Below are 18,029 nucleotides of genomic sequence, written 5' to 3' on the forward strand. Positions count from 1 at the left end.
TTATATTATTAATCTTGTCTGTACATTTGATATTTGATATTTAAAATTCTTGCTCGTGGCATATGATTTTATTTGACTTTGTTCATGTGGATGCACACTGTTGGTTGTATTTGCACGGTTGGAGCCAGGATTCCAAAGACATGAATGATATGTGAATGATTCATCCATTTCACCGGTCATTCTGTTGATAGTTCTCTCACCTTTATCCATTCACTTTCTTCATTTCAGTCATGCCTCATCCCATCCTTATTAGGAGGAAGACTTGGGATGATGATGTTGATAATGACAGATCTCTTACAGTGAAAAGATAAATGGGGATTATATCAAACCCCTTCACTTCAAGAGATACCATAATAATAATAAAAGTGTTTGGTTTTCCTTTATAATTACAAGAATTTTGACATCAAACCTATACAATACAAACTTCTGCATACGTGTCAACAGCTGAACCCAATAATCATCTATTACAACACCTCTGCTGTAAGTAAAATAAAATCATGTGGCAGTAGCAAGAATGAGATGGAAAGATGTCATCATCTTACTAATCGGGGTTAAATAATGGTATGTTTTCTACGCTTTGCTGCCTCACAGGAACTCTGGAGAAAAATTACCACTTTCTGCAGGAATATCCATTACAGTTATTTTTGTATAAATCACCAGTGTTCCATGCAGTAACAGAATGAGTTTCATAAGTAACTCTTTCATGCTTGTGTCAATGTTTGGACCCAGGACCTTTTTTTATTTAAATTTTTTTGTAGTGGAAAGTGATGGAGAGGGACACCGTCACCAAATATCCCTCTACTCCTTCCCTCTTTGTCTCCTCTCAAATGAAGATGGTGCCTAGTGGGATGATGGCATCTCCAGCCTGCAGTCCACTGGGTTCATGTTCCTTATGAACGTGAAGTTAAAAAAACAACTACTACTACTGTTTATCATGCATTGGAAGTATTTTTATATTTTTGACTTGAAAGTAAATGACTTGCGGAATCATGTGTAATAAAATTCGGGCTGACTGAGCAGCTTTTTGGGTGCAAAGAATAGTGCTTCAGTAAAAAGATAATATAAGATGAGAAACCTTAGTTGGTTGTGTACCCCATGGGTGGACATGAAATAGGCTCCGGATTGAAATATTGACATAAGTGTGAAAAAGTTCACCAACTGCCAATTAACTACTTACTGATATAATTACTGCACACCACAGATGCAACTGCTCTCCCATCCCCCTCATTTAATTCTAGCTTCCTCCATCATCTTTTCCTCCCTCCTCTTATTACCAAAAATTACACGGGTGCTGGAGAGGGATACCGTCATCTGACTGCAATGATTAACCAGGCAACTCCACTGACTGGTGATACAAACATCTCCCCAGTTCCCTTCCTCTCCCTCAGGGTGGAGTTACCCCTCAGGAGAGGTGCAGCCTCACCCTTCTTTCCATTGGGTTCACATTCAGATGAACTTAGGTTTACAGTATAACTATACTCATCAGACTTCATGCTGCTTAAAGTGGTGTGATAAATTACTTAGATGTTAACTACACAACCTTTCTGGTCTTTTGACTGGTATAAGTATTTTGTCTGGATGATTATATAATACAAACTCTCAAATCCAAAGAACTCGGATGTCTGAAACCCTCTACTTTTAAAATATTTTTTATGCAGTTGGAGTTTGTTGTTAAAACTGTCTTCTCATAGTGAGTGCATATTCAGTCATTATTACTATTATTATTATTATTATTATTATTGTTATTGTTATTATTATTATTATTATTATTGTTACTGTTATTATTATTATTATTATTATTATTGTGGATACATACACAAACATAAGTTGATAATACAAGGTACTTCACTGTATTTCTATTTATGGTGCTGGAGGCTATTTATTGCATGATTTTTCTTACTCGTTGCCATCATGATTCTACATTCCAAAATTTTCCATTTTTCCTAAGGTCTGTGGATTCGAGGATTGTGAATTTGAGAGTTTGTATTGTACTTAAAACATCTTGTGATAAAGAGAGACAGAGAGACTGTTAGATTGTGCTATAGTCAACCCCTTCAGTCTGGAAGTGTCTGTTAAGCTGAATACAGTTACTGTATCCAGTGTTATTGTATCGTATCATATTTTTAAAAGCTCCAACATTCATGTATGTGTTAGCCCTGGTCACCTAATGGTGGCTGTCTGTGCTACTCGATCTCAGGCATCCTCCCTATTGAGTCCCTTATCCCTGAATAAAATGGAAGGATATCCTCAGACTGAAGGTATTAATGAAGACTTCTCTGCTGCTGCACTGTGGCTCAGCAGTGTATAACTAATGGATCTGATCCTGATTCTCACATGTAACCCAACTAATCCCTACATCAAAATACTAGAAAATTCCTGATGCAGAAACACAACAACAGGGATGGTGAGCCTCTCAAGAGGTTCATGGCCTTGTCTAGTTATTATTCATCATTCATTTATTTATTTAATTATTTTTTTTTGTACATGTTATAAGGAGGGAAATGCTGTACAGAGTCATGTCATGTATTGCTATCAATGATCATTTGACAAACAGAATTGCTGTGAATACTTTGTGTGGTTGTATGTTGTTATTCAGGGCACCATTACTTGTAAAATTAATTTGCCAAGTTATCCAATTTACAATACCAATTGTATGGAAAAAGATTATGATGATAATGTGAAAATCCTCAGAGAAGTACAGCAGTTATCAGACAATCGTTGTATTGGACAGAAGAGAGATGGGGCTGCATTCTCAATGACAAAGGAGATATTACAGCATCTCTTTATCATCTAATTATTTTACCTATTCTTATTATCCTTTTGTATGCTACTGTTGCAACTGTGCAAATATTGAAAAAATCAAAATAACATGCTAAAGTGTATCAGTTTAATATGTAAAGTAATTTCACTTAAGAAGTGCTATGAAGTCCTGTCATTGAGATCCAGGCTAATGAAGTTTCCTCTTGATTGATAGAACTTCATTTGGTGTGATAGTTGAGTATGTGTGTGTGTGTGTGTGTGTGTGTGTGTGTGTGTGTGTGTGTGTGTGTGGTGGAAGAAATAAACAATCATGGTTGCTCCTCTGTTTATGAACTTTCATATTATAAATTTTTTTTTTTTTTTTTCAGAAGTACTATATTTATTCATTTTTCTTTTTTAACGACATCTACAGAATACTCTATCTTCAGTTTAATAATACTTAATGACCATGGTATTGATTTTTGTATTTTCTTGAGGAAGTTAGTACAACAGTGATATTTCAGTTCTTACCTAGAACATAATGTTCACCTTATGGCAGTGATATTTCAGTTTCTGCCTGTGTTCATAAGATTTACCATTGATTTGTGTGTATTTGGCTAAGAGCATAAGTGAGTTTTGGCTTACAGACCAAACATGTTACAGACCAACTCGCAGAACCAATTAAGCTCATAAGCAGGGGAGCAACTGCACTCAACTCTGACGCTCCTTTTGTGAGAAGGTGACCAGATGTTATTGATAATGTTTTTACATTTAGGGAGTATTTTGTACAGATAGGAGAGTTTATCATTCAGCTGTAGTAAACCATTTTCTACATTTTTACTTTTGCACTTGGTACTTACACTGCCTCCTAATATGTGTGGCTCACAATGTGTGCATTTAAATTAGGAAATGTTTATGCTCAAGATCTTGTTGTACACTGAGACCAAGCAGCGCTGCCACTGGGGTTCATGGGACTTGGTATCTTATGAGCTATAGTCAGTTTGTTTTCACCTGATGGAACTTGGCCACTCCCATAGCTTGAATGGTAAATCATGGTTTAATAAAATAAGGTAGAAATGAATCTTGTGTGGTACTAGTCATATCAACCCTCCATCTAACTATACTTGGCCATCAAGTGAGGTGAAAGGGGTTAGGGATCTTTGTCAGGTTAAAACACTCACAATAGGACAAACAATATAAACGGTAACCAGCCGGTCCCATAGTACCCCTTCAAAATATATGAGTTTTTCTCCTTTCTATATATTTCTTGCTAAAATTGGTCTTAGTTGCAACAAGGAATCGATCATTTTTGTTTGTGGCTCTGTGTATTCAAGCCATAGGTGGAATTTGTCTAAAGTGGCAGAGTTGGCTGGCCTCTCATGCAGCACAGTACTTCAGGGTCTTGAGTGTTTACTGGACTTGGTGACCTAATGAGTGTTTGTCAAGGCAGTCTCTCTTGCGGGTATGGCCTGAGTGACAGTTTAACTCCTTCAGCACAAGTATATAATTTTAAATCTATTCTAGCTATTTTCAGACAATATTGGTGCTAGGGAGAGATGCCTTCATGTGGTGGTACTGATGTAACAGAGCTGCCCCATTGTGTAGTTATACAAACATCTCACAGCTTCCCCCTAGTCCTCCAAAACAAAGATAGTGAGCTGCAGGAGAAGTGCAGTTTCAGGTTTCAGTCCACTAGGTTCACATTCAGATGAACCTGGGATTGCAGCTACTATTGCTACTCCAGAACAGTAGTTATATTCAGCTCATGGTAGACTTCATAATCCAAAGGAATACTGTAATGAAGTTTGTTTTTAATTCCATCATTACCAGACGTTGCTTCTGCCTTGAATACTCACAGTTAATTGTCTGAAAAGAGCGAGAATAAAATAAAAATGATGCACTTGAGCTGAAGGGGGTAATTATTACTTATGCTTATATGTAGTGTATAGTGGAGAAATGAGAGTAGATAATAATAGTTATCGCAAGCAAATCAAAGTTTATATATAATTCTATGTGAAAGTTCCAGTAGGTTTCAGAATCTTTAATAGGAATTAATTACAGTACAGTGTTATGCAGATATTAATTACTTTTATCAAGGTGTTTGTAAAGTGTTACCAGAATATTGTTTATACCATACATTATATATATATTTGAAGATACCAGCCAGTCCCAATAATGCTTCCAGCAGGGAGTAGGGGCCTGAGGCTAGACTACCATAATCCGGAACAGTTAAAGGTATGGTAGTGTTGAGGGAGTTCGTGTGAGAGTGTGTGGTGGTGACTGCCCCGAGAGAGAGAGTGAGAGAGAGGTGTTCATTTATTATATGATCAAGATTAACACAAGTTTGTCTCCGATTATAACCTGTGATAATAGTTACTGACTAGTTCAGTGTTAATGTGTATATGATCTGGTTTTAGCTTGTAATGTCTCTAGTCCACAGCGCCTGACTCGAGTGACACATTCTTGCATTTGTGATGAACAGGAGCTGAATGAGAGAAAATGGAAGATAGAAAATTAAGAATAGTACTGTAATACTTAGGAAAAAATAGAGGGATAAATACTGGGATTGTGGCATCTGGCAATAGATAGATATAAAAATACTAAAATTACTGAATACGTGAGAAAAAATAGAGGAGGAGAATAACTGAAACAATAATTATGAGAAAAATGGAAGAAAAAGGACGAGAAATACTAAACACAGTAACTGAATGAAAGTGGAAAAAATTTTAAAATGAGAATGAGAAAAGACTGAAATGAATAGAGAAAGTGTTGAAATGGAGGGCAGGAAATACTGAAGTGAAAATGAGAAAAGACATAAATAAAAATACAGAAATGAAAGTGGTGAAATACTGTACTGAAATGAATGATAAAATACAAAACTAAGTACAGACAAGATACTGAAATGAAACAGTGAATGCAAGTGAGAAAATGCTGAAATGAAGTACTGAAGGAAAGTGGGGAAAATTATATCCAAACTTTGAAAAACTTGAAGGTGTATATTACCGGAATTTTTTTTTAAATGTTAATCAGAGTGTAATATCCGTTCTTTTCATCATAATATTTGATATGATCCTGATATTTTTATTATTATTGTTTATTATTATTATTATTATTATTATCATTATTATTATTATCACTTCATCCTTGGATGGGAAAAGAGGTCTGGATGATAATGATGTCACTCTTTTTATTATTATTATTATTATTAACTATGCAGAGGTCTAACAGTGGCACTTACCCTGTACGTAGTTCACTGTCGTAAACATTGATGGAGATATTACCTACTGGTACGTCTCATACTGTCTGGTGCCTCATAAAAATTATGCTCACCTCCTTTGCTACAAACTATTATAGCAGAGAAAAGGGAGCAAATTATGGTGCCAAAAATCCTAGTCATAATTATAGATCTGAGAGGAAATCAATAGTGAAATATTAAGGATGACAGTTTGTACAGTCTGTCAAAAAAGTATTGTGCAGGAAGGGTACAGTGATATCCAGATGACCAATACAGCTTTTGAAATCCCCCCAAAATTAACCAGTCACTCTCTGAATATGCACACAGTAACAATAGACAGCACAAATATATCACAAGCAAGCAATATGTGGCATCCTTATGAAAGCAGGTTTACCAGCATGGGCAAAAGTCATCAGACGTTTTCCAGTAGCTGGTGTCAGATTGTTTCAAGCAAAATGTACACTGATACTGTACTGTACTTTTTTGAGCAGCAGTACTTAGAGAGTACTTTAATTTACCCAGTGAATTAGGTGTAATACTCTGTGATGAGGTCAGTATGGAAATATTTAATTAATAGTTTTTTGTAGATAGGAAATTATAGTCCTGTACTGCCATGAATCCTTTGAGTTAGGTGATGTACTGAGTATTCTCTTCATTTAGTCTTGCTGGAGAGGGATGCCTTCACGTGGTGGCACTAGTATAACCAGTTCGTTCCCCTGCCTGGTTATACAAATGTCCCTCAGCATTCTGAAAGGATTAACAAATACTGATTTTAACTTCATCAGGGTGCTGTTGGAGAGGGACACTTTCATGTGGTGGTGCCTTTACAACCACTTGGCCCCACTGGCTGGTTATACAATTGTACCTCAACTCCCTCCCACTCCCCCAAAATGAAGATGGTGGACAGCAGGAGCCAGGATGGCAGTTTCAGTCTGCAGTCAACTGGGTTCACATTTATATGAGCCAAGGGTTGCAACTGCTACTTCTTGTACTACTGCTCCTACAACTATTTAGAGTTGTTACCTTCAGCTGATTTTAGTCATCTCCGGGGAGGCATTGAGTTCTCAAAGAGCCAGTGGAAGTTGTTTAAACAACCAGTTCAAAAACCCTCTCCTAAGCTTAATAAAACTATCTGAAATTAGCAAGAACAAACGAATGTCATGTGATTGACGAAAAAAAGTAAATAAATAAAAATAAATAAATAAAACTTATTATAATGAGCTAATAAATTCCCTCCATAAGGCAAGTTCATCCTGCTACGAATGTGTAATGACAATTCAGGACTCCATTATGTACATAGGTTTTATTATATACAAAGTCAGTATTTGACAATGTGGTAATGCTCTTGTGGTGCTAAATAAACTTAATTAATTCAGGCATCTTTTTTTAACATTTATGCAAGCATCCTTGTACATAAGCTGGCCGACAGTTGGTGTGTGAAACCAGCTGCTGCCTCACATTCTGAAGCTGCACTCATGTTATTCACTACAACTGGTTCCCTGTATGGTGTACATACTCTACTGTACTTGTAGGACAGCACCACAGAACCACTTGCTTATGTGTGATCTGCTTGGCCAGACGGACTAGGGTTATGCAACAACAATAATTAAAGTAATGAGACAATTTTTTTATTTTACATAATAAAAGTTTTAGCTCAGCTGTAAATACTTACTGAGAGACATGATCATGAATTCAAGTGGGCAGTAAAATAAATATCCCTTAACCCCGTACCGACCAAAAGGGGATGGTGGACTGCAGAAGGGCAGTTTCAGCCTGTAGTCTATCGATTCACATCCAGAGGAGCCTAAGACCATAATAACAACTCTTTTTCCAAGAGTACCAGGTATGGTTTGAGGTGAATAGCACCATCACTGACAGGTACTACAATTCTCCCACCCATTATACCCACTGCTGATTGAGTTTAAGTTCCTTGGGGTCATGTTCTAAATAGCATTCCCCATCTACCTCATTCATGTACACTCACAATGTCAGTCTCTTGTTCTTCATTCTCATATTTCATAATTTACTGCTAAACACAATTTTATGCATCCTCGTGACCAGTAAGCTTCTGCATAAACTGTTTCTTTTGGTGGTGGAAGGCAGAGAAAGGGTAGGCGGGCAAACTGGTGAAGAGCCGGTACACTAAGAGAAGCTGCTCCTGGCTTAGTTCACGGGGATGGCCAAACACGTGAGCCCCATACTGCAGGAAGAAAATATCTTTGTCATATACAGTCGTAAAGGAGGTACAAGGTAGGGCAGTGGATGTGGGGGTGGCCCTAATGAATGAGGGTGAGATTTGGAAGCTTCCGGTGTTGCTGTTTGCTGATGATACAGTATTGTTGAGTGAAGATGAATGGGAGTTGCAAGGGTTGGTGAATGAATTTGGGACAGTGTGTAGGAGGAGGAAGCTGAAAGTTAATGTAAACAAAAGTAAAGTTATGGTGTTTGAGAGGAATGAAGTCACAGAGTGTGCAGTGAGGTTGGATGGTGAGGATATGGAGAATGTGAGTGCATTCAAGTACTTGGGTAGTGTGATGAGTAAGGATGGAACTTTGGGGGATGAAGTACGTGAAAGGGTACAGCAGGGAAGGAAGGTTGTTGGCACAATGAAAGCAGTGATGAGAAATAGGGAGGTGAGTATGGAAGTTAAGAAGTCACTGCATGATGGTATTGTGATCCCTACCCTGACGTATGGAAGCGAGGCGTGGACCTTGCAAGAGGGGAACAAGTCAAGAGTGAGAGCAGTGGAAATGAGTTACTTGAGAGGAGCATGTGGAGTGACATGGAGGGACAGGTTGACGAATGAAGAAGTGAAGGAACGTTATGGGGTAGATGTGGATGTGGTTGAAAAGATTAGGAGAAATACACTGAGGTGGTTTGGACATGTGGAGAGGATGGAGAATGAAAGACTGACTAAGAGGGTGTATGTAGGTGAGGTGGAGGGAGGGAGAGGGAGGGGTAGACCGAGGATGAGGTGGAGGGATGGAGTTGAGAGGTATATGAGGGAGGGGGGGGTGAGTTGGGGGGAGGGGAGTCAAATGGTGGGTGACAGAGTGACTTGGAGGCGTTTTGTCTGCGGCCACCCTTTGCGGGATTAGGGCATCGGGCTATAGATAGATAGATAGATAGATATACAGTATTATCATTAACATCATCATCATCATTATTAAAATCATCCATCATCATCATCATTATTAAAATCATCCATCACCATCATCATTATTATAATCATCATCATTATCATCACATTTTATCCCACCAGATCCAGGGTACTTTAAGCAACCTCAGTGCCGAGGTGAGATTCCTTTATGTGGTGGCATCGTAGTTATACAAATGTCCGTCATCTATTTCCCTATCCCCCCAAAAGTGGATGGTGGGTTCTAGATGGGCCATAACAACGACAACCTCATCCCATCTTTTTAGGTCCCTCCATCTAATCCTCAGTCTCCCTCTCCCCCTCTCTTCATCCACTGCACACCATCCTCATTCACATACCTCTCCTCATCATACCTTCACCTCATCTTCTATCTCCCCCTCCACTTCACTTACATACACTCTCCTAGTCAGTCACTCATTCTGCACTCTCTCCACATGGCCAAGCTCACCACTCACCTTAATAAAATCAGGTCCACAGTCGGGTATCCATCGCTCCAGGGTGGTAATCAGTGTTTCATCCTGTTTACTCAGCAGCAGCTTGCGTATGAAGTAATGGAACCCCTCAAACTCGTCCTGCCCTACCTGATGATATAAAACACAGGCAAGCTTTAGTCACATATGGTGTTGATTTTTCCCCATTTCATAAAACGAGGATTGCTGACTCAAAGAGGAAATCTTCAATCTGCAGTTCACTGGGCCCATGTTCCAGATGAACCTGGGGCTACAACAACAACAACAATAACAACAACTACAACTACTACTACTATTACTACAGTGCAGGAGAGGGATGCCTTCATGTGGTAGCACTGACATAGCTCCTTGTCCAGTTATACAATCATCTCTCAGCTCTCTTCCTACCCCTGAAAGGAGGAATGTGGACTGCCAGACAGGGGTAACTTCATCCTGCAGTTCGCCAGCTTCATATTACAGACAAACCTGGAGCTACATTTACTACTACTACATTCATATATTGTACGGTTAATTTACACGTTGGTCAGTCAATAGTTCCTTTACATATTACAAGTCAAATGGAAGAGCTGTCCTGGTCCCCACATAACCCTTCATCCATACCCCTCTCCCCCCTCCCCAACTTCCTCATCCCTCCCTCTCCCCCTCACACTCCCAACCTCCTCATCCTTCTCTCCCCCTCCTCGTCCCTCTCCCCCTCACACTCCCAACCTCCTCATCCTTCTCTCCCCCTCCTCATCCCTCCCCCCCTTTCCCTCCCCTCTCTCCAACTTCCTCATCCTTCCCCTCCCCTTCCCTCTCCTAATGTGACTGACCTGTGTAAAGATATCGTTGTTTTGTGAGACCCTGACAAGCCGCAAGTCACTGTCCTCCTCACTATCCTGGCTCTTGCGGCTAATGGCAGGGTAGAATCCATCTCGGGGTGCAGAGCCCAGCACTTCCAGGTTAAAATAATACCGAAACTGGCAGCCTAGCGTGTAGCTGTACTTCTGGCGATAGTAAACTGTGGAGGTCAGCATATTAAAAACATCAGGAGGGATAAAAAAGTAAAAAACAGGTGACATGCTCTCAAAGAAGCAGCATCGCATGACAAATGTAAGATTCAGTCTTGTGAAGAACTTTGGGTCATATGTAACACCGACAATTTTGAGAGGTGAGCGATCCTGCTCATCACAATCAGGCAGGGGAGCAAGAAGGTTGTTTAGGAGGGTTGTATTCCCATCTTTTAAGCTGACCATATAATATCCAAAGAATTTCATGAGGTTGAGATTATGGAGCTGTAGTTGTGATGGGTAGAGAGGCAGCAGAGTTTCCTCTAAGTATGTCCGTAATTTGTTATGGGGCTCATATGCCAAGACATGATTGCTGGTGTTTGCTAGCAAGGTCTCTGTCAGGATGCCCAAGCCAGGAGATGTCTCCAAAATCACATCAGTCTCCTGTAGGTCTGGTTTTAAGTGCCTAACCAAAGTCTCTGCTGCCTTGCTGTCCAGAATGTAGTGATGCCTTGGTTTGACTGCCTTGCCATTCTTCAGGAGATCACGTATGGCTAGAGTTCGAGCCTTGATGGTTACGCCCTTCTCTAGTTCATCCACATCACCCTCATCAATAAGGTCATCTGTTCTTAAGTCTTCTAAGTCTTCTATAGTTTCGTGTGCTACTGCCTCCTGCTGTATTTGTCGACTCTTCCTCCATCTGGGTTGTCGTATCTGAAGGTCAATCTGAGTGATGTCTCGCTCACTAGTCTCACTCTCTTGCCACCTCTGAGAAGTGGACCTGTAGCCTCTACTGGCAATGTATGGAAGAAGCTGCACCTTCAGCCTTAACTGTCCTATCCTTTTAAAGGCCATCATATCTGAAAATAAAATGTAAGAGAAATGAACAAGAAGTACAGATCATTAATCACTGTACTATTTAGTTAAGCTGTAACCAGAAAAAAAAATGTGTTATAATTTTAACGCAATGCCCCATTTAAGCTATTATATTCATGTGCAAAATAATTTTGTCTCATGCAATATCATGGAAATATGCAGTTTAATAGAAGTACTGTATTATCTTTTATTTTCTTTTTCTTTTTTTAACTGACAATGAGATATCTTCCTCTCTGTGGCAGTGTTGAAGGCACCCAAGGAAGCGCGTCACTGAAAATCGCCACTTAAAATGTGAAGAGAACAATAACAAAGAATCAGTCAGACTGTAAAATTAGTTCTTTTGATACCCCTAAAATGATACATTAGCCTGACAAATAAGTGCATAGCTAAGTAAGTCAGCAAGAAGCGAAAATCAGTGATTCAGAGCACATCCTGAGAAAAAATGATTAATAAATGTATTCACATACCGGTAGTACGTGTACTAATAAAAACAGACTATAAATTCAATAAATGATCTACATTATATAAATAAAAAATAACCAACAATTTTCATTAAAAGCCCCTCAGCAACACAGCACTTGGTTTAGTTACTGCACTATTACCTAAAATATTCAGGGTGAAAATCTAAGACAGCTCCCACGCATATTTATGTTCACACAAAATACTGGCAGCAATTATGAAAAACAATCTTGTATGCCGAAATTTTAAGATAAAACCATCCCAGCCGGGTTCTCGTGAGGTAAACACTGAATGATTTGAACGGTTTGGAGAGAAAATATGTCGTCACATTTCCTTCATATACACTTAATATCCTAATAATTCTCTAATACTTCTAGTATATAAATAAGATATATTCACTGTATTATAATTCAGTAAGATATTTGTAAAATTTTAAAAAATTCACGAGGACCACGCGTGTATGGCGATATCCCTTCAAAACGAAAAGTCCAAAATACGTTTATTTTGATTGTAAAGCCCAAGCAAGTTGTAAAACGGCCATTCATTGGTTAATTTTACCTATGTTCTAATCCCTTATTAAACTTTGACTTCAGTTTAATTACATAGCAAATCCAAACATTTCTGACTTTAATTTGTCTCATCATGGATAAAAAATTATATTAAAGTATAAAACAATATGTCCAAGAATAATGAAGCTTAATGTACAAAATACTGGTTGAAATTTTATCGTCAAAATGTCCATAAATTTTATCCGAACATCTGTCAAAAGAATCTGGCAAGCGGGAGGAAGGAGGGTATGTTGTGGCTGCCTGTATGTCATCGTTATAGTGCATAGGAGTTAACGACAGCCTTCATTCCAGCTAAAATGGAGAACTTAAGGTGAGATATCGAATCTGTGAAGTTTTGATAATACTGGTAAGAATGATTAATATATAGGTGTTACATTGGCATTGTTGATTTTTGTTTATACTGTAAATAATTAGTTTCAGCGAGGTGATTATACGGGTCATGATTGGGCTAATATACTTGAAAGTACTTAGTCATTTACTTCTTTTGATTGGTTTACTTTTGGTTGTAGTTATAATACTATTTGTGAGTGTAGTTACTGAAATATTGAGGTGTTACTTTGGTAGATTTTAGGAAATACACTGAAGTAATGAAGACCGAAAGTACTACGTTCATTGCCGAATTTCAGCAATTCTAAGCATTTTCTTTTATGTAAGCATTCATTGCAAATGCTTTTCTTCGTACATAAAAGAGGAGATGTGGGGGGGGGGGTGGAGTCTCCAGCTCCTCTCTCGATCTTTCATTGTATCTGACTTAACCAAATCCAACCTAACCAGATTTAATCTAACTTACTGGTGACCTAGCCTAACCTAACCTAATTTAATCTAGTCTGGACGTAGATTCAGACGGAGCAACGACCTGAACAACCCACTCCTTATTTACCGGTACCTAATACTAAAAAGTGCGTATGCGCCTTGTGTATAGAAGAAAAATTGATTAAGCTGCTTAAGCCAAATAACCAACATATGAATTTCTCACTATGATAGTTAGGTGCACAGTATTTCCAGAATAATACCATTTCTGCATTTGTTGATCTTTATGTACATATTGCTAATCATTGTTTTCAGATGGTAGGATATACTTGAAAAGACTAAGTTACTATATTTCCATTTTATTGATTTATTTTTGGTTGTGTCCAGTCTTTCCTGTCACTTTTTGTTACTTGTCTTTCCATTTCAAGTGACTTTGGCTTTACATTGAATGACAGGCCAAATGGTTTGCTGCAAGCCATGAAACCATTTACAGTGCTGGGTGGTAACCATATAGCCAACCCACATGTGTTCCCTGCGTGTCGGCAAGTGGGTTGGTGGAGGGTTAGTGCCCCTCCCCATAAAGCAACTAACTCAGGGATATAGGGCCACTCCTTACAAAATTATGACATCAGGCTATTGATTGATTCATTGATTTTTGGTTGTAGTTTTGATGGTATCGTTAAGCATAATTTTTGAAATGTAGAGGTACTGATTTCAGTGGTTATCATCATCCATTGCCAGACGCCATGTATCCCAAACGGGGTGGCCAAGGGCTTAGAGTTAATTGTTTTACAGGGAGGGGCACTAATCCTCCACCAACCCCACTTGACATGTAGGGATGCCAACAGCATCTGGTGTTCCCAGGCGGTCACCCATCCAAGTACTAACCAGACCCAACGTTCAGTGGTTATGATTAGGTTAATATACTGTACATGACAGCACTTAGCTATGTCCTTTTTATGATATATCTTTGGTTGTAATTTTAGTTTATAATATTATTTGCAAGTGTAATTAATGAAATATACTGTAGGCTAGAGGTGCTGTTTTTATGTTTGTTGAGTTTTGTGGATTATACTGTATTGGTATTTTTGCTCGTTCATACAGTCACGCCTCTTGGTTGAGTTAGTTAGATTAGTTATGTATGGTCTGTTAGGTTGGTTTAGGTAGACAAAGTTAGGTTAGGCTAAGTTGGAAGAAGCCACCAGAGTAATCTTGACTGTCTGAAACCATAAATTTACCAATATATTGACAATTTAAAAGGTTATGATGAGGTGAATATACATGAAAACACTTGATCATCTCTTTTGTGTTGGCAGTTTGTTTTTGGTTCTTGAACTGATCATAACTTATAACATTTATTTCTTGTTTATAAATTGGTAAGCATTATACGTTAGGATATAACTTTTCCCATTTTTTACCTAATTGTGTCAGTAAGTAACAGTGTAACTAAGGTTGTTAATGTGAATGATATTGAATGCACCAACCTTGTGTCGGAGTGCAGTATTAAACCAATTCAAATGCCATTTATTTAATTTTATTTGTATTTTTGGTGAATCAGGTTTGTTTTGAAATGAGTTAATTTTTCTGTTTGAATGTTGGATTGAAACAGGGATGTGTCATGTCTCCATGGTTGTTCAGTCTGTAAATGGATGGGGTTATAAAAGAGATACAAGGTAGGATAGTGGATGTTGGAGCGGCTCTAGTGAGAGAGAGCAGTGTTTGAAAACTACATGTACTGTTGTTTGCAGATGATACAGTGTTGTTAAGTGAAGATGAGGTTGAGCTGCAAGGCTTGGTGGATGAGTTTGGAAGAGTTTGTAAGAAACGGAAGCTAAAGGTGAATGTAAGGAAGAGTCAAGTTATTGTCTTCGAGAGAAATGAAGTCACTGAATGTACAGTGAGGCTGGATGAGGAGGAAATGGAAAATGTGAGTGCATTTAAGTATTTGGGTACTGTGATGAGTAAGGATGGAAGTTTAGAGAATGAAGTGCTTGAAAGGGTACAACAAGGAAGAAAGGTTGCTGGTTCTGTGAAAGCAGTGATAAGAAACAGGAAAGTGAGCATGGAAGTTAAAAAGTCGCTGCATGACAGTATTGTGATACCAACTGTAATGTATGGAATAGAAGCTTGGACTTTGAAGGACACAAGTCAGGAATGAGAGTAGTAGAAACGAGTTATTTGAGAGGAGCATGGAGAGAGAGACCGACAAATGAGGAAGTGGAGGAGCATTGTGGTGTGGATATGGATGTGATAGAAAGTGTTAGAGAAATACATCGACGTGGTTTGGCCATGTGGAGAGGATGGGGAGTGGAAGACTAACGAGGAAAGTGTATGTGATTGAGGTGGAGAGGGGGAGAGGGAGGGGGAGGCCAGGGATGAGATGGAGGAATGGACTGGAGATGTAAATAAGAGAGGGGAGTGTGAACTGGGAGCAGGGCAGTGAAATGGCTGGGGACCGGGCGACAGGGTGACAATGTGTTTGTGGCCACCCCTTATGGGATTAAGGCGTCTGGCAGTAGATGGATTGATAGATAGATTTTTCATCTGATAGAATTGTCAGATTTAACTACTATGTCATGACGCTTAGTTATGAGGTAGGAGTGATGACTACCTGTTGTATATAACTTTTTTTTTTTTCTTCCCCTAATTATACTCATCTAATAGTCAGAGTTCAACTTGAGACTCACATCTTGCAACACATCTGAGATTTCTTTTATCAGACCATTGTCCATCAGTTGTTAGTGTTCTGTTACTAGAGTAGCTTCTAGTCCACACAAAACATCATGTGTACCATGGCCAGCCTCAGTATGGGGATTTCCATAAGAGGAAGCATGGCATCATTGGACTGATTGACTGTATACTTATTTCTACTGGTGATATAACAAGGCAACTCTAATTCTTTGCTGTACAAACACCCCTAAACTACTTCCCTTTCCCCGAAAGGAGGAGGATGGATTATAGAAAGGCAGCTTAAATCCTGCAGTTCACCAGGTTCATATTAAGATGAGGCTGAGGTTGCAACTACTGCCTACTACTACATGGCCATTTTGAATTCACTTACCAAAATGGACCCAGGTTCGAATCCCAGCTGGGGCAGGGAACAGTTTAAGGATTTGAATTTCATAAAAAGCAGACTTTCCTGATCTACCAGAAGACCCGCCGACATGTTGTAAAAATACCCCCACTAATACCAGTACACCAGTCCTGTATGAGACAGCCCTAGCATGTATTCAATATGGACGGTGGGTGTTAGCGCTGAAGTGGTGACATGTGGAGATGTAGGAGGACTACTAGGACTTAGGAATAGGCCCTGAAGTCTTTGCCCAGAGTTGGACACATTAAAAAAAAAAAAAAAAAAAATCTATTATTATTATTATTTTTTAGGTCATTTGATGGTCAGGCGTAGTTGTATTGAAAGGATGATTTAACTAGTAACCAAGGAGACACATCCCTACATCATAACTGAGGCTCATTGAATTTAATGCAGTCAGAGCTTAGTATTGAAGCTGTGAGTGACCCACTTCCCTCAGCTAAAAGCAGACCCACTATACTGTACTTGCATCTGCTCATTAAACCACCCTTTCACTCTGATCCATCAGGTTGGATATGAATGAATACCGGCTGGTGTGTCAGCTGGGGTCGGGCTCGTATGGCTCTGCTCACCTGGCTCATCACACCCCATCCGGCACCAAGCGGGTCATTAAGCGCATCCCCACTGCACACCTGCCATCACAGCAGCTATCAGAGGCCAGGCAGGAGGTGCAGGTGAGGCAGGGCAGAGGTAGAGAGAGGCAGGAATAAGGTAGAGAGAGAGAGGTAGAGAATTAGAGAGGGAGATGGACAAGGTGAGACTGGGGTAAGGCAATGGGAGGTTGAGTTAGGTAGACAAAGGCAAAGGAAGATAGAGACAAGCAAGGGAAAGGGATATAGGGGAGAGAAAGTGGGGCAGGGGATGAGGCAGGGGTTGGTTGGTTTTGCAGGGTTGGGCCAGTGATCCAAATGAAGCAGAGTTAGGCAGGGTAGAGGTTTAAGGACTGATGACTAGGCCTTGGTAACTCAGAGCATTTAAGGATGGACAGTTATAATCTGTTAACTTTGTCTATGGGTATCTCTCCATCTTGAATGCTGAGATATACTAGTACATTAACACTACAATATGATGTAGATAACAAACAAATGCCATGAAGAGAATGTTGAGTCATAGGTTGTTTCTGTCACAGGCCTTCAGGAACTAATCTGCAAAAGGACAATATCTCCACCTATACTCTTTTTACTCTATTGTGGCCTAAAATTGTCACCTCTCCCTCTTGACAGCTTCATTGTTATAATAAATTGATGCTAGAATATGATGTTAGTCACAAAGAATTGCCTTGGAAAGGAAGTAGAATCAGAGCATTGTCTATTTCTGCCACAGAGCTATGTGAAATCAACTGCAAAAGGATGAAAATATAAGCCAAATTAAGGTAAAAGGCCTGTAGGTAAAGTGAAAGAACTACAGTAATAAGAATGTTACTGTGTATATATATATCCCATTCACAGCTACATGTTTTCTTGTAGCTAATGGTATTGTGTGGTGGTGTTCAGAATATTAGAATGATATGGAAACAGGACAGAATGTGATAATACAGCTGATACATTTCTCCACCCACCTATGTGTTATTGTGCTTTGTGCACTTGTATGTCACATTATTTTAAAAGTCTTATGAGGCAGATGTAGACAGATAGACAAGAGACAAACAGAGATGTAGACAGATATACACAGAGTTGGATAGCTACTGACATCTA

The 18,029-nt window shown here is 39.1% G+C and overlaps 1 protein-coding gene across 1 annotated transcript; it reads right to left on the reverse strand.

The window, feature by feature from the left end:
- Nucleotides 1-7,904: 7,904 nt before the first annotated feature.
- mtTFB2 (mitochondrial transcription factor B2) lies at nt 7,905-11,445 on the reverse strand. Its single transcript, XM_080285202.1, has 3 exons — nt 10,414-11,445; nt 9,587-9,712; nt 7,905-8,174 (listed from the first exon to the last, which is right to left on the reverse strand). Exons 1-3 carry the CDS (start codon nt 11,443-11,445, stop codon nt 8,016-8,018), a joined length of 1,317 nt encoding a protein of 438 aa, XP_080141328.1. The 3' UTR covers nt 7,905-8,015.
- Between the last annotated feature and the right edge of the window lie 6,584 nt (nt 11,446-18,029).

Source organism: Coenobita brevimanus, chromosome 104, assembly GCF_032717465.1.
Source record: "Coenobita brevimanus isolate Jiangsu-jjx chromosome 104, ASM3271746v2, whole genome shotgun sequence".
Classification (NCBI taxonomy): Eukaryota; Metazoa; Arthropoda; class Malacostraca; order Decapoda; family Coenobitidae; genus Coenobita; species Coenobita brevimanus.